General features: G+C 52.6%; 1 protein-coding gene across 3 annotated transcripts in view; it reads left to right on the top strand.

Moving 5' to 3' along the window:
• FAM167A (family with sequence similarity 167 member A) overlaps nt 1–17,420 on the top strand; it is a 40,084-nt gene that overhangs the window by 12,249 nt on the left and 10,415 nt on the right. For 2 of the 3 annotated variants that reach the window (XR_014826511.1, XM_021072831.2), the window contains exon 3: nt 6,338–7,121. Coding sequence is in view for 2 of the 3 variants with exons in the window: in XM_021072831.2 (XP_020928490.1) it covers nt 6,753–7,121 (369 nt within the window). In the remaining variant the exon portion in view is untranslated. Of the gene's footprint in view, nt 1–6,337; nt 7,122–9,833; nt 10,640–17,420 lie in introns of those variants that run through there. The other variant, XM_084994671.1, reaches the window with a different exon arrangement.

Genomic DNA, 17,420 nt, shown 5'->3' with positions numbered 1-17,420 from the left:
GGCTCGACGTCCCTCCATCCTGGCCTCACACACCAGATTCAGAATCCTGGGCCGGGGCATCTGATTGGCCAAGCTCAAGTCTCATGCACAATTACCAACAAATATTAGGAATTCCTGTTGCGGCTCAGCAGGTTATGAAACTGACTGGTATCCATGAGGATGAAAGTTCAATCCCTGACCCTGCTCAGTGGGTTAAGAATCTGGCATTGCTGTAAGCTGTGGTGTAGGTTGCAGACACAGTTTGGATCTAGCGTTGCTGTGGCTGTGACGGTGGTGTAGGCCGGCAGCTACAGCTCCCATTCAGCCCCTAGCCTTGGAATTTTAGCATGGCCCTAAAAAGAAAAACAAAAAACAAACAAAAAACATCCACTGTTTCTTTATATTCTTTGGCCAACACATGGCTTATGTTAGTTACAGAAACCCAGTTCAAAGAAGCTTAAACCAAAGAGAATATATGTAGATTCTATAGTCAAGGTCAGGGAGGTTGCTTCCCAAAGGCCCACCTGGAGGCCTCTGACTATGTTGTGCCCTTGGCTTCATTTCCCAGGCAGACCCTCTTGCTGTGGTAAGTAAGCTGGGCCCTGGCAGCCCCAGGCCAGGGTGGAGCATGACCAGCTTCTGGATGGTCCTGGCACAAAACCCCAGGAAGGCTCTGATTGGCCCCATCTGAGTCATGTGACCTCCCAATGGGGATGGGAAACCTCAGAGTCACAGGGAGTGGCTTCCTCATAGGGCACAGAAATGCCCTTTCCAGGGGAGGGAAGGGACACTGGGCAGAAATCACCTCGCCTCACGTTACTGGAGGTGGAGGAGGGCCCCACGCTGTCCTCGTGATGCTGGACCGCTCTCTCTGTGCGCCAGCTCCCAGTCTTGTCACCCACGGCAGGGTCCTCTGGGGCCTGACAGCCTGTGTCCAGCACCCCGGGGTCTGGGGCAGTCCCCAGGGACAAACGGGGAAGCCCAGGTCCCCTCTGCTTCTGTGAGCAGGTGCAGCCACAGCGAGAGGGATGCGGGTAGGGAACCTGCTCTGTTTGCTCATTCATTCCATGAACGTTTAAGGAGGGCAGCATGGTGCTGAGGGCTGGGGGGCCAGAAGGTAGGGCCTGGTCCTCGCCCTCATGACGCTCAGAGTACAGGAAAAGAAACATCGAGAAAGTTCCCGGTAGAAGTGCTATAGTCTGAGAAGCCCCTGAGCCCAGTGTGATGAGCCAACCTAGAGCCAGACTGCAGGGGTTCAAATCCCACCTTCACACTTGCCACACTTAAGATTGTGGCACGTGCAGGAGGCAAATCCTACCCTGGGCAAGGGACTCGACCTCGCTGCGTCTCGGTCTCCTTATCTGTGTCACGGAGACAATGAGACAATGATAATACTTTCCTCGTAGGGGTGTTGTGAGGATTAAATGTGTTTGTGCATGTAATGCTCTTAGAACAATGCCTGGCGTGATCCGCTCTGAGTAAGCGGCAGCTAATGTTGTTGTGATGACATAACTTTTTCCCCCACATGGTCTTGTTGCCACCCCGGGGGCACACACAGCTTGGGCAAGTCCAGGACAACTTGAAGGGGGAAATCCCTGCGAACAGAGGTGGAGAGGGAGGGAAGGGCGTTCCCGGTGGAGGGAACAGCTTGTGTAAAGTCATGAGGGCTGTGAGAAGGCCTGGTATTTAGTGTTGGAAAGACTAAGCATCATGGAGAAGAAATGAGATAATTCTAGGGAAGGACCGCAGACTGGAAGGAGCAGGCAGGAGCCTGGGGATCCGAATTGGGAGAAAGTGGCTTTTGAGGTTCTTAGGAAAATGCTGGGTGAGGGAGTGAGGGAGCAAGGGCCCCCTAAGAGAGGGAGGGGAGGAGAGAGGGAGAGAGAATGGGTCACCAGCATCCTTCCTGCCCTCGGCTCCCATCTAGGAAGTGGATTTGGAAGTTGTCCAAGTGGACAGATGAGGTCACAGTGAGATGAAGTGTTGGTGCAATGACTGGGCTGCACCCACCTGGCTCCCTCAGCAGCCAGGGGAATTAGCTCATGGCTGGCACGGCCTCCTTCATGGGAGCCACCATGGGCCCAAAGGGAGCCAGGAGTGTGTTTAAGCAGCAGTCCCTGTGTTCAGCACAGGTCCCAGGCACTGGTTGCTGTAGAAAGGGCAGCGCGCCCTCGGGAGCTGTCTTCTGCTTGGGGAATGTCACGTCCCTCTGCAGCCCAGTGGCCTGCCTGGCGGGGCAGGCCTGGGCCTGGTGGCATTACCGTCTGGCCTTGTTTTTCCTGATGCCCAGGTCCAGGTCTGGCTGTGTCCTGTGGCTTCCCTTCTCAGGTGCTCTGCCTTTGCCAGGTCCCCGGGGAGTGTCCCTTTGTCTAGGGTTTCCTGTAGGCCAGGCACTGTTAAGGGCTCCCTATTTGTCACTTTACCCACTTTTCTTTTTAGCTTTTTAGGGCCATACCTGTGGCATATGGAAGGTCCCAGGCTAGGGGTTGAATCGGAGTTATAGCTGCCAGCCTACATCACAGGCGCAGCAACAGCAACGTCAGATCCAAACTGTGTCTTTGACCTATACCACAGCTCATGGCAATGCCGGATCCTTAACCCATGAGGTTAACCCACGTGGGATCCTTAACCCACGTGGGATCCTTAACCCAAGAGCAAGGCCAGGGAATCGAACCTGCATCCTCATGGATACCAGTCGGATTTGTTTCCTCTGGGGAACTCCCTCACTTTACCTTTGAAACCACCTGTGAAGTTGACATTATCACCCCCTGGGCCGACTTTGAGAGCAAGGCTTCAAGAGGGAGAGACCCAGGCAGCCCGCAGGGCCCTGTGCTTGGGTTCATGTTCCACTCTCACCGTCTTGAAATTCATAATACTTTTTAATACGGGGCCCTGGCTCCATTCTGCACCAAGCCCAGCAAATGATGTAGCAAATCCTGGTTATCCCCATTTCTCAGGAGAAGACGCAGAAGCACAGGGCGGTCATGAAGCCACACGCCCAAGACCAGAACTGGGCCCCTGGGGGTCTGACTCTGAGGCCCACGCCCTCTGGAGCAAAAAGGGGCTGATCCAAGTTCTTTAACCTTCCCAGCCTTAATTTTCCCATTTGTGCAATGGGGGGATCCCACCTGTTACGCAGGGCTGCTGTGAGTCTCTGAGTGTATGGATGTACTTTATACACTCGCTAAGGCTTGGCCATCAAGTATCAGCATCAGCTGACTCCCAGCTCAGGGCACTTCTATGAATGCCTCCAGGTCATCCTGTGTAGATCTCTGAATTGATTTAGATCTTTGCTGAACTGATTTAGAAACCGCTGATTAAAATAAGCGGAGTTCCCATCGTTGCTCTGTGGTAATGAACCCAATTAGTATACATGAAGTTGTGGGTTCGATCCCTGGCTCAGCTCAGTGGGTCAAGGATCCGGAGTTGCCGTGAGCTGTGGTGTAGGTTGCAGATGCAGCTCAAATCCCACGTTGCTGTGACTGCAGTGTAGGCAGGGCACACCGAATCGACCCCTAGCCTGGGAGCTTCCACATACCATGGGTGCAGCCCTAAGAAGACAAAAATAAATTTAAAAATTACAAAATAAAATAAGCTCCCCTCCCCAGGAGGCAGCCACATGAAGGCTGTGGTAGCTGTTTCCTACCCCAGAAGGAAGACCCTTCCGAATGAACGGGACTCCCTCTGCAGGGAGTGTACAGCTGGGGGAAAGCAGTGGGGGTGGGGTGGGCGGCAGTCCTCCCAGCAGCTGCTTCGGCTCACAGATCCCAAGCAGCATCTGCAATTATATCTTCTCCAATCGCTGGACATTTCCAGCGCTCCCCTGTCAGAGGGAGAAGCCCTGTAGGGTAAAATCACTCTGGGCACCCTCCAAACAGACTCTGGCACCTCAGCAAAGAGGCAGACGGCGCCTGAGAGAGGCCTCAGACGGCAGCTCATAAGTCTTTAGATTTGGAGAGATTCTTTTGTTGTTGTTGTTATGTATATCCCTTGAGCAGGAACTCTGGGACTCTGTCTTTTTATTATTATTATTATTATAGTTGATTTACAATGTTCTGTCCATTTCTGCTGTACAGCAAAGTGACCCAGTTATACATATACATACATTCTTTTTCTCATATTATCCTCCATCATGTTCCATTACAAGTGATTGGACATCGGTCTGTGCTATAGAGCAGGACCGCATTGCTTATCCACTCCAAATGCAAACTCCCAATCCATCCCACTCCCTCCCTCTCCCCCTTGGCAACCACAAGTCTGTCCTCCATGTCCACGAGTCTGTTTCTTCTGGGACTCTGTCTTCTTGATGAGCTATGGGTTTCTTTTTTTTTTTTAATTTTTTACATTCATTTATTTTTTTATTACTCAATGAATTTTATTACATTTATAGTTGTACAATGATCATCACAACCAAATGTTATAGCATTTCCATCCCAAACCCCCAGCGCATCCCCCGACCCCCCAACCTGTCTCAGCAAGCCTGGTGGCACCTACAGCTGGACCATCTGATCCCAAGTCTAGGGTTTCTGTCTCAAAACCAGTGATTCTCAACCCTGGTCATTTCTGACCACCCAGGGAGCTTTACAATACGCTGATGCCTGAGTCTGGCGCAGACTAACTGAATCAGGACCCCCGGGACAGGTCTGGGACCCAAGTTTGTGGAAGTCCCTCAGGATTCTCATTTGTGCAGCTGAGGGGTGAAGTCTGGGTTTCTCTTCCATCAGTTGGAGTGGAAGATTGCTTCTCCTTCCCGGGGCTAGGCTCAGAGATTTCCCTCTGGAAAAGTGCCATTGCAGGAAGGGTCACAGAAACTATCCAGAGAGAGGCAAGCTCAGCTCTTCTCCAGTAGCTCCAAGCCCGGTGGGAGAGGAGCCCACAGCTTCCTTCGTGGCCCAGCCTGGGTTCTGATATTACCCCGCCCACAGTGGCCCGAAGTCCTGTTCCCATCACTTCAAGACAAGCAATCACAACTCTTAGTCTCATTTTTTTCTTCTCTGGCACGTATAGGTCAATAAAAATCTCTTCCTTCTGCCTCCTCTCCACACCAAGGGTGGCGTCCTCTCCAGGCTGCAAAGGTTGTTTTTTGGGTTTTTTTTTACGTAAACTTTATCTTGGACATTGTTCCACACCAATTCCATCTCTATAGTACAGATTTTTAAAGCTCACCCCAAAAGCCAAGGGGTCCTCTTCATGACCCTAGTGAAACATCTCCCACTCTGATGGCTGCTGGTGCCCACCTGCCAGATCCCGTGGAATGTGGAGGTTGGGAGCCTGGGCCTAATTCCGGCTCAGTTACTTCTCTACCCTGAGGCTCCACATTATGCAGCAGGGGCCCAACCCCTTCCCTGGAGATGGGAAGACCAAGTCAGATTCGAGAATGGCAGCCCTGGCCTGGGAGGCCATGCCATGTGGGCATTTTAGGGGAAGGTGAGAGCCCTCTTTCTAGAATGGTGAGTCATGGCCTAGCTCTATTTAACAATCCAGCCATGTGCAGTCAGCTCTCCCCTCAGCGGCTGCAGGTTGATCTGCTTCCTCCTCTGACGGGGTGAGGTAAGGCATTGTTCTTGGAAAAAGAAGCTGAGAGTGTACAGGAGGGCTGGTGCCTAGGGCAGGGCTGGGGTGGGCGGGGTGGGGCAGGGTCCGCTGTCCCTGGGCCCCAGGCTCACTTGAGTCTGCTTACCAGTATCTGCATGGAGACCCCCACCTTCTACTCCAGGCAGCCTCAGATCAGAGTGACCTGAGCCTCAGAATCAGACACCCAGCCCTGTCCTTGCCAATTGCCGAGAGCTCATGGATAAGTCATTTAACCTCTGGAGATGCAGGGTCCTCATGTGTAAAATGGGGATAAAACCCAGCAATTACAGGAGTTCCCATCGTGGCGCAGTGGTTAACGAATCCGACTAGGAACCATGAGGTTTCAGGTTCAATCCCTGGCCTTGCTCAGTGGGTTAAGGATCCGGCATTGCTGAGGCTGAGGTATAGGCTGGTGGCTACACCTCTGATTAGACCCCTAGCATGGCAACCTCCATATGCCACTGGAGTGGCCCTAGAAAAGGCAAAAAAAAAAAAAAAAAAAGACAAAAAAGATACAACCAGAAAAACAAACAACCCCCCCCCCCAGCAATTACAGACTAGCAACAAGTATTAGATAATAGAGGTGGAATCATTGCATAAATGGTGAGACATTGAACAAAGTATTGACTAATTCACTTTTCTGCCTTGACGTGGGGTGTTGAAACGGCCTCTCCTGTACCAGTAGTCAGCACCCCTTCCACTGAACCTCTCTGAGCCTCCATGGCCCCTCCCGCCTCATTAAGGGGAGGGATCAGCATTGACACAGTTCCAATCCTTCCTGCAGGCCTCACACCAGCCAGCAGCTTCTCACCGCCTGCCCTTCCCCACAAGGAAGGGGCTCCAGCCCGAATCCCCGCCCATCTCCGATTTGCCTGCACCTCCTCCAGCACCGATAGATCTTCTTGGCAGAGCTGCCCCCAAAGATTCCTGCTAACACTTGTCTGGTCCTGCCTCTTGCAAAGCATGGCACCCACAGTGCTCCAGGAAGCATCTTAAATCCCACTTGCTGGCAGCTGTGGCGGGGGACGCCCTGTGTGGCTCATCCTCCGTCCCTTTGGACTCTGGGAGCTGCACGCATCCTAGCGATGCCCTCGGGAGCCTTGGCCCCAGCTGGATGAGACATTCCAGAGCCGGATCTGACCTTGCCACCCAGCAAGACTCCCACGCTGCCCTCCCCCACCTCCCCGGCAGACCCTAGGATGTCGGTGCCCCAGGTCCAAGTAGAAGAAGCGGTGTGTGGGGAAGAAGGGCCAGCAGAAGCAGCCCCACCTCCCGATGACCACCTCCGGAGCCTGAAGGCCCTCACAGAGAAACTGAGGCTGGAGACCCGCAGGCCCTCCTATCTGGAATGGCAGGCCAGGCTGGAGGAGCAGACCTGGCCCTTCCCGAGGCCGGCAGCCGGGCAGCGGGGCTGTGCAGAGAAGGAGGCCGTGCTCCCCCCGAGGGCACCTGGGCAGCATCCCCCACCTAACAGGCGTGCCAGCCAGGATGACGAGCCCCAGGCCACGGGCAGGCTGGAGGGCTTCGAGAGCATTGACGAAGCTCTAGCATGGCTCCGGAAGGAACTGGTAAGTGGCTGTCCCTCCAGGAAGCCCCAGAAAAGATGCCATTCTCTCTGTCTCTGCCTCGACCCCTCTGTCCCCATCTCTCCCCATCCCTACACCTCCCTAATGCAGTTTCCTGTGTAGTTAAGGGTTGGCCTCGTTACTATGTGGGTACATGGGATCCATGTATGTGTCCGGTGACCCATAAGCACTGGTGCTTATGAAGAACTTGAGCCCATGTTCTGAAGGTGTCTCCAGCCTTCCCTGATGCCTCCTGGCATCAGAGTCTCATATTCTCCTTCCTGACTGCCAAGGGGGCTCCTGGACAGTGACTGCTCCTCTTCCTCTTTGAAACCCTCTCACTCTGCCACTCACCCAAGTTGCCAGCCACTCCTATGACCCCTGGTTCAGCAGCCACCCTCCCTGTGGTGCTATGCTGGGCAGCAGGGCTGTGTGGGGTGAGCACAGGGCCGCCACTGCTCTATGGAGCTCGGGCTCAGCCCAGCAGTGAGTGTCCACCAGTACTGAGGGGTAGAGAGCTGTCCTGGGTGGCATGGCTGATCACGCCTGGCTGCAGTAAAGGTCGGAGGCTGGATATGAAATTGCCCATAAGCTGGGGTTGGGGGCATTCAGGTGGAGTAAGTGTGAGCAATGGGTGTGCGCAGGGGAGCCAGGGCCGGAGGCTTGAGCTTTTTCCTGCCCACAAGCACAGCAGGCTCCCATCAGTGGCAAAGCTCAGCACATGAGAAGGGAGTGGGCGGGCAGATCTATATGCCCATTGCCCAGGGGAGTCACCCATTCCAACATGGTGGCATCTCAGCAGAGCCAGGCATGGCTTTAATCACATGCTCTCACTCCTGCCCCACCTGCCCCACTCTTTGTGGCCCAGGCCACACTGGGCCAGTCAGGCTACTCTGGCCACAGGGGAACCAGCAATCAAGGACCAAGAGCCATCAATGACTCCTGGGTCCACAGGGTAGGCAGAGGCCTGCCTGGTTTGTTTGGCAGAATCCTAAAAATAAATCCCCTCCGGGGCCTGGAATTTCTCGTGCGTTAAGATGAATAATTGGGACCAGGAGAGGGGGGCTCAGGGATTCAGGTATCTGAGATGTCTTTTGGGGGTTTAATCTTTGATGTTTAGACTGTTTCTCAAAACACACCCCTCCACTGTCACCATGTCTGTCATGGTCACTGGAGTGTGAGTTACTGGCACAGAAGGTGGGGCCCCTGGGGATTCGCTGTGTATCCAGACTCTCATCACCACTGGCTGCACCTGGAGTGTGTAAGAGGTGAGGACGGATGGACACACAGCAGCCAGGACAGACCCTGGGAGCTGCTCTTTAAATCCTTGAGGCTTGGAGTTCCCATTGTGGCTCAGCCGGTTAAGAACCCAGCTAGTATCCTTGAGGATGCAAGTTCCATCTCTGGCCTCGCTCAGTGGGTTAAGGATCTGGCGTTGCCACAAGCTGTGGTATAGGTCTCAGACACTTCTTGGATCTGGTGTTTTGTGTGCTGTGGCTGTGGCGTAGACCTGAAGCTGCAGCTCTGATTCGATCCCTGGCCTGGGAACTTCCATGTGCCACGTGTAGGGCGGTAGAAAAAAAAAATCCTTGAGGCTGAACTGTTTTGATTTGTTTTCATAAAGAGGAACAAACATTATTCCTGTTAATCAAGAATTCAATTTGTTGGCTTTGGGTTCATTTGAGGTTTGATTGCTTCTGGGAATGGAGGCTTTTACTTCCTAAGGAAGCTGCAAGGCTGGTGGGTCCCCGTTTGGGGTGGAAATCAGACGGATTCGCTCTGTGTGAACCGGGAGGGCATCTCCAGAGTTGTCCAGCTCGTCCTCCAGTTGAGAGCCACCTCCCCACGGGCTGGCTGTGTATTAGACTCACTGGGAAGCCTTGAAATCCCCAGTCCTAGACCACACCTGAGACCAGTCAAAGCAATATCCGGGGTGGGACCCAGCCATCCGGAGTTTTTAAAGCCATTCTGAAAGTGCAGCCTGGGTTGAGGACCATTGCTGTCGATCTACGGGCCCTGCTCTTTTTTCTTGCCGAGCCCGTTGCAAGCGAAACAGCACGAGGTGCCCCCGCCAGAGTGTGCTGGCTGAGAGGAGGAAGGTGGGCCAGTTAAGGACAACTCTGGGTGACATACAGAGTCACACTGCACAGGCAGGGAAAGGAGTGTCAGTCGTCAGGACTGATGTGTTGTAAACAAGGACAGGGCATATCAGCATTACCCATAACGCTTGATGTTTGCATAGTTTCTACTTTCCATGCCATTTCTCTGTGCTACCAAGGGTGGGTGATAATAGTAGTAATACCAAGATTTATTATGAATTGAGCGATTACTGTGTGCCAGGGACTTCCCATGCATGACTTACCTCTTCTGGGTATCACATCTGCTTCCTGTTACCCCATTTTGCAGAAGAGGAAACTGAGGCTCAGAGAGGCATGTAGCCATAAGCAGGAGGGTAGAAATTTGAATAGTAGTCCATCTAGTCGCATGGCCCAGGCTCTTCTTAGCCACCGTACTACAGAGTGTCTTCCAAAGGCAGTTGGTTTTGCTCTGTGATTCCTAAAAATGTAAGTTCACAAAGACGTCCTCAGTCAACAGGACGTGGGGGGGGTGGGTGTAGGGAGAAATAAGGTTGATGAGGGGCCAGCCCTCACGCCGCCATCGCTTTGATTCCTGCAGCAGGCCTGTGCGATCATTGTTGCTGTCTCCACTTTACAGATGAGTAAACCGAGGCTCCTAGAAGTCAGATGACCTGCCTAGAATTAAAGGACTAGTACGTGGTGAACTCAGCCTTCACCAGAGAGAGCAGAGCTTTGTGGAGGGGGCAGGGGGTGAGCCTGGAGCAGCAGCCCTCCCACAGGGCCCCAGCAGACATGCCTCCTGGGCTGCAGGTAGAGAAACTCTCAAAGCAGCGACTCTCAAACTCTAATGGGAAGATTCTGATCTTGTTAACATGATTCAGAGTCTGATCCTCCAGATCTGGGAGAGGGTCGTTGATTCCAAATTTCCAGCAAGCTCCAAGGTACTGCTACAGGGCTGTCCACAGACCACACTTTAAGAATCAAGGACTGAAAGGCAGGCAGGACTGGCATCAGGGAACCAAGCAGGGACTTTGAGGAAAGCCCCAGGGGTCCCCCAGCCTGTGCCCTAAACCCCATCCCTGCTGTCACTGCCTGCTGGGCTTGGGGGGTTCTGGGGATGAAGTCACGGCGGCCCACGTCAAGCGGTGCAAGAGCCAAATTGGTTCAGAAGACTCTAAGTCTGAGATCAGAGCAGCCCAGATGCAGATCAGCCGGCAAGCCAACTGAAACCTGCAGTTCCGCCTGCTTCCCAGATTAAACAGCAACAATAGCAGCCTATAAAATCCTTTGATTGACTTGAAAGCGGAATTGAACATTTGATCCACACGCCCAGCTTCCTGCTAAGTCTCAGTCAAAACATTAAACTTCATGCTATTGTTTCTCCAATTCGTCATCTGTGAACTCAGTGAAGGTGTCATTAAAAATTAACCTATTTTTAAAAAATAACCTTTGTTTTATTTGAGTCCAGAGTCAAGTGTTCTCTGTACCTGGACAGACTCTCACTGCTGATTTGTCAGGCTCATAAGCAAACTGATCTTTTCTCCTGATATGGCCAAGGAAACAGATTAAAAGTGCATAATTCAGGAGTTCCCGTCGTGGCGCAGTGGTTAACAAATCCGACTAGGAACCATGAGGTTGCGGGTTCGGTCCCTGCCCTTGCTCAGTGGGTTAACGATCCGGCGTTGCCGTGAGCTGTGGTGTAGGTTGCAGACGCGGCTCGGATCCCGCGTTGCTGTGGCTCTGGCGTAGGCAGGTGGCTACAGCTCCGATTCAACCCCTAGCCTGGGAACCTCCATGTGCCGCGGGAGCGGCCCAAGAAATAGCAACAACAACAACAACAACAAAAATAAAAAATAAAAAAAAAAATTAAAGTGTGTAATTCAGGAATTCCTGTTGTGGATCAGTGGGATGAGGACCCGACCTTGTCTCTATGAGGATGCAGGTTCAATCCCTGGCCTCGATCAGTGGGTTAAGGATCTGGCATTGCTGTGGCTGTGGTGTAGGTCGGCAGCTGCTGTTCTGATTTAATCCCTGGCCCAGGAACTTCCATATGCTGCAAGTGCAGGCGTAAAAAGAAAAAAATAAAATAAAAAATAAAAATCTGTAGTTCAGCCAGCCGAGCTTATCCAAGGAGCCATGGATGTAGCCCTCGAGGTGCTTATCAGTGCTGACTCTCCTAGGGGCAGGCGACGCCAGGCCTGGGAGGACAGGCCGTCCACCCCTGCCTCCTGAGAGGCCAGCTCAAAGGCCGAGAGTAACTGCCTGAACCTTGTCTCCAAGGCCAGGGAGGAGCCTAGCAGCTCCCTCAGGGTCCACTGTCCCTCTCAGCTGTCACCACAGTGAAAGCAGTGGTCATCCCCAACACTCCCTGCAAGTAGAAGGTTTTCCTTCATTTTCAGGTGTTGGGGGTATAAAGAAGGTGGGAAGCCTCAAACCCTGTTGGCAGTGCTCCTCCAGCCAGAAGGCCCAGCCTTGGGCTCCATGAGTAAGCAGGGCAGGTGTCACCATCCGGCCGTGGCAGGCACGGCTGCCGTCTCTGTACTCAGCAGCTACCAGACACCTGACTCCCCAGGCTGAGGCCAAGCCTCACTTTCTGGAGAGACTGACTTAGAGCTGGTGAAGTGGCTTCTGCAAGTCTGCTTGATCCAGGCTGTGCCCGTTGCCAGAGGTCACAGCCTCCAGCTTTCCACCTGCAGGGTGGCCTCGCTAGGTAGCCAGGTGGCCTGGAGTGGGTGGGGACGCTGCTTCAGGAAGGGGTGACCTAGAAAGGGCACAGCCCTGAAGCTGTGAACTCAGCTTTTGTGACAGGACCTGTCATAAGCCTCTGCATTTGATCACTGAGCTTGCAGCCCCAGAGGAAAAGGATGCTCTCTTCTGCGCCTCTCTTCAATCCTGCTGAAACCTTCCCCTTGCCAACCTAAAGGACAAAGAAACGGGAGAGATCTTCTACTTGGCTCATGAACTAAAACCAAAACAAAATGTTCCAGCTTCTTAAGGCGCTATCTTGGTGGCAAGATTTCCTGGGCGTCGGCAGATATTTTTCTTTTAGCCTCACGTAGGTGTTTGATCCCCATAGACAGACCCCCCAGAAAGGTGTTTATGGTTGCTCAGAAAAGGGAAAAGAAACCTGACAAGTTTTAATACGTCCAAGGCCTGCCGTGGCAGGAGCTCCTGGACCCAGCTGGCTTGTCTGTGGCCGCAGCTTGGTTCCAGCCTCTCCTGGTGAACATTTTCCTGCCTGTGCTGCCCTCTTGACAAGCACAGGACTGGTCCAGATACAGCTCTCTGAGGCCAGTGATGTCCATTGCTACTGAATGATAGCGGCCAAATGGCATTTGACTGTCAGTGAGTGTCTTGTGATGGGGATGGAGATGGGAGATGTGAAGGTGATAACCCTGTTAATCCCACCCAGCCAGGGAGCACATTATGGTCCCCAAAGCACTTTTACGTAGAGTATCTAAGAGAGAAGCCTGGGAGGAATTTGCTATTCCCATTTTTCCAATGAGAAGACTGAGGCTCAGAAAGATGATGAGCCCGAGGGTCAGAGAGGTTAAATGACTTGCCCAAGGTCGTACATAAGGATGTGGCTGAGCCAAGACTCAGACACGCAGCTCCTGGCTCTGGACCCAGATCTCTTTCCTCTGTACTGGGCACAGGGGCTCACATCGAATGTTCAAGTCAGTGGGGCCATGAGTTGTCAAGAAGCCTGCATTTAAAATCCTCCTGAATAATGTTACAATCTCCCCCAATTTCTTTTTTTTTTTTTTTTTTTTGTCTTTTGTCTTTTTGTTGTTGTTGTTGTTGCTATTTCTTTGGGCCGCTCCCGCGGCATATGGAGGTTCCCAGGCTAGGGGTCCAATCGGAGCTGTAGCCACCGGCCTACGCCAGAGCCACAGCAACGCGGGATCCGAGCCGCGTCTGCAACCTACACCACAGCTCACGGCAACGCCGGATCGTTAACCCACTGAGCAAGGGCAGGGACCGAACCCGCAACCTCATGGTTCCTAATCGGATCCGTTAACCACTGCGCCACGACGGGAACTCCCCAATTTCTTTCTAATTATTGCAATTATCCATATGGGAAGATGAGGGGAAATGTTTAAAATGATTTTTTTAATATATTACAAAAATTTTTTAATTAAAAAAATGAAAATAATAAAAACAGTTTCTGGAATATAAATAAAATAAAATAAAATCCTGCTGATTTCAGACTGGGACACGTGTTGAGGGTAACAGAGTTATTGGCAATGCCTCATGACAACTTCATGGCAGGGACGGGGGCAGCCATGCCTGGTCCATGATGAGGGTTATAACTTGCTCAGAGCCAGCCAGGAGGGTGCTGGCTGAGCTGGGGGTGGGGAGGGGGGGTGTTTGTTTTGTGCTTTTTAATTTTATGGCCACACTCTGGAATTTCCCAGGCCAAGGATTGGACCCAAGCCACAAAGGCAACCTTTGCCACGGCTGCCGTAATGCCAGATCCTTTAACTCAATGTGCTGGGCTGGGGATTGAACCCACAACCTCTGTAGCAATCTGAGCCACTGCAGTTGGATTCTAAACCCACTTCGCCACAGCAGGAACTCTACTGGGTTTTGATACACAAGAGTTTCTAGCCCAGGCATCCCTTTGCCTGAGGCTAGGTCTTCTCTGTGTAGCTGGGGCTTTCTGCTCCATCCACTCCTGCAAGAAGAAGACTGCCTCGTTCATCTGGCCAGATGCTGCCCTTTGGTAGTTACTAAAGAATTGATTAAACAAAGGAGCCTGCAAAGGAGATACTCCAAGACACCAATAATCCTTAGCTCTGGGAGCTGCTATTATTCTTAGGAATTTGCTGTAGTTTCTGCAATTTCTAAAATAGAAATATGTATGGTTAAGGGAGAAGAAAGATGATAAGAGACAAAAGAAAGTAAAGAACCAAGCTCCTCCCCATCTTGCTCGTATAACTGGTTCCCGTGTCTTCCCTCGTAGCCTCCAGATTAAATAAGGCATGGACTCTCCTAAAATAAGATTGAAAATGAGGCCTGCCTCCCCAGACATTCCCCACTCAGTGTGAGAGCAGGGGGATGAAGGTGACTCCAAATTAGGAGATCCTGCCTGCTTTCCTTCTCTTGGCCAAGGAGATGGAAGAGGGAAGGAGAGGTCTGATGGCTGCACTTAACCAGAAGAATAGCGCCGGGCGGTCCTAGGGCTAAAAGAGGCAGAGTTTCCCTCTAATCCCTCCCTCTGTTCCTTCAGTATGAGCAGTGTTCACTGAACAGCTGGGCTTAGGTGCTGATGTGAGTGGGGCCAAGGTGACTGGGACAGGGCTTCAGAATTTAGGGTTCCCCTCTGTGGGTCAGACAGACACGTAAACAGTGACACCATGTGACAAGAGCTATGCTAAAGGTATGATATAGTTCCCAAAAGCCTTGGGGAGTGAGGCCCAGGTCCAGCATTCATTGTGCGCCAGGCACAGAGGATTTTGAAATGAACCGGAAGGGAGTTCCTATTGCAACTCAGTGGCTTAAGAATCTGATATAGTGTCTGCGGGGATACGGGTTTGATCCCCAGCTCTCTCAGTGGGTTAAGGATCTGGCCGCAAGCTGTGGTGTAAGGTCACAGATGCTCCTCGGATCCAGTTTTGCTGTGGCTATGCAGCAGACCAGCAGCTGTAGCTCCAGCTCGAACCCTAGCCTGGGAACTTCCATTTGCCGCAGGTGTGGCCCTAAAGAGAAAAAAAAAAGAATGGAATTAACCAAAGGGAAGTTCACATCCCTCACTTCCTCAGCAATAAATCCACGTCTCCAAGTGTGATTGACAGTAGGCATCTCCTTATCCCCTCCCATTCACATTCTCCTAATAATTAACACCCAGCTCCTGTGATGGGCACCATCCCAGCTGTCATAACTACCCTCTGTGCTAGTGTGTAGTGACTGTTGGATCAGGCATCAAAAGGGATGGGGAAAAAACAGATCCCTCCCTACCTGCCGTGGAAATTCAGATGCCTAAGGGTGGGACGTCATATGTGCCTGCAGGTGATTCTAATGTGACTGGGCCATTAGCTGGTCACAGGTGGGGTTGGCAGAGCATAGTAACATAGCATTGTAACTAGATTAAATTTCCAGTCCAGTTCTACCACATCCAGGCTGCGTGAATTTAGGAAATGAAGTTAACGTGGCCCTGGGTTTTGTCACCATGAAACGGGGATGATGAATCCCTGCCTGGCAGGGTGCTGTGATGGGTCAGTGAGGAGGGCAGAAGCAGGGGCAGAGGGCAGCTGTTGGGTCCTGAGATGGTCAGGCACTATGTCACGCACATTTCTGTGTCCCACGTCATTGAATAGTGCGCTCTTTTACAATGGGCACTATTACCCCCATTTTGAGGATGAGAAAACTGAGGTAAAGAGACGTGCTAAAGATCAACCAGCAGAGCAGGGATGGGAACCCAGATCTGCTGGCCTCAGAACCCCGGCTACACAGCCAGTGGCTTCCAAGGCCAAATGAGGTGAAGGCATGTCATGTTTGATGAGGTTTAATATTCATTCAACACACAGTCTCTACTCCTGTACGCCAGCATTTACACAGTTCTGCACTCTTTCCAGGTGCGCCCCTTCCCCAATGCAAAGACCGGGTCTGGGGGCACCCAGGCCCTGAAACCTGTAAACTAACACTCCCTGTGTTTTACAGGCTTTAGATCCACCCCGGCCCTGGGGCTCCGCCAGGGGCCGAAAAGCCAGATACTGCTGTGCATTTGGCGGCCTTGTCCCCCGGGCTCAGGCCTGAGCCAGGTGCAGCCAGAAAGCTAACAAAAGCCAGGGAAAGGCCGCAGAGACTCCCTCAAGGCAACTAAGGCCTTGGCAGCAGAGAGGCGGCTTCCAGGTCTGCACTGAAGGCCTGCCACTCAGGAGGCACTGCTCTCAGCCCCAAGCCAGGCCAGGCCAGGCCACAAGATCCTCGGGAACCCGGGAGGTGGGGGCCCAGGTGGCAGTTGCCCTGACTTCTTGGCCCACCACCAGCTCCCCCATTCCCAGAGCAGATCCAGGGACTGAGGAGGCAGGTTCCAGGGTCACTGAGTGTGAAATGACCAGAGAGCAAATGGTCTAACTCGCAGCTGGAGGGTGTGGCAGAGACCAGATTTGCTTCATCTCCTTCTGAGGCACAAGCAGCAATCTGCGTACAGAAACTGCAGGTGGGAGTTCCTGTTGTGGCTCAGCAGGTTAAGAACCCGACTAGTATTCATGGGGATGCGGGTTCCATCCCTGGCCTCTCTCAGTGGGTTAAAGATCCAGCGTTGGTGTGGGCTGTGGTGTAGGTCAGCTCGGATACAGCTCGGATCCCATATTGCTGTGGCAGTGGTGTGAGCTGGCAGCTGTAGCTCCAATTAGACACCTGGCCTGGGAATTTCCATATGTGACATGGCACATGCAGCCCTAAAAGCCAAAAAAATAAAAAAATAAAAATAAAAGAAGAGAAAAAAGAAAAAGAAACTTCAGGTGCAGGGGCACCTTAATTACTCAGATGAGCCGGCTTCCACGGCTCCCTCCCTGGGGCAGTGGAGTTACTTCCCAGCTCTTGGGCAGCCAGAGTTACCGATTGGTTCAAGGGCTCCCTCAACCTGGAATGTGAAGCTCCCAGCCCATCGGTTTCCCAGCAGGGAAGCCCAGAACCCAAGAAAACTCTAGAAGTCCCCACCCAGGTGCCCCAGGGGTCCTCTGAGGGCTCTCTAAGGAGGCCAGGTGTCAGGCCCTGGTCGTTCACCTTTAACTGTGGCCCTGGCCAGAGCTGATCTCCAGGCAGTCGCGTATTGAAGTGCAGTTCCTGCCTGTGACAGCGAGTGCTTCCTGCAGGTGCAAGTGCAGAGGTATTGCAAGGCACTTGCAGCAGAGCATGAAATGTTGGGGTGTCTCCCCTCTGTCCACTTTCTCGCCCAGAGACATCCCTGAAGACGAGGTGAGGGAGCCAGCCCTCCCTGCCGTCTTGCTGGGGGGGCTCCATGGGAATAGCTGCGCCGTGGGCCCCACTCCAGCAACCTAACACAGGGGGTCAGGGTGGGGCACCATCCAGGGACCAGCTGTTGGCCGGCCGTACTTGGTAAAATGTGCAGAGTGACACAGGTGCTAAGTGTGAGCGATCACCCCCAAGCGTGTGGGAAGCACCGGTTGATGACTAGCTCTGCTCCAGGCAATTGAAGAACAAAGGAGAGTCCAGAACTCCCTAAACCTAGTATGAGAGAGGAGTCTTGTAGGAA

The sequence above is a fragment of the Sus scrofa genome, chromosome 14 (genome assembly GCF_054392235.1).
Source record: "Sus scrofa isolate SSC_HxYL_T2T_F1_AM1 chromosome 14, Sscrofa_HxYL_maternal_Yorkshire_Landrace_v2.0, whole genome shotgun sequence".
In the NCBI taxonomy this organism is placed as follows: domain Eukaryota; kingdom Metazoa; phylum Chordata; class Mammalia; order Artiodactyla; family Suidae; genus Sus; species Sus scrofa.
This window is presented reverse-complemented; position numbering and strand designations above follow the sequence as displayed.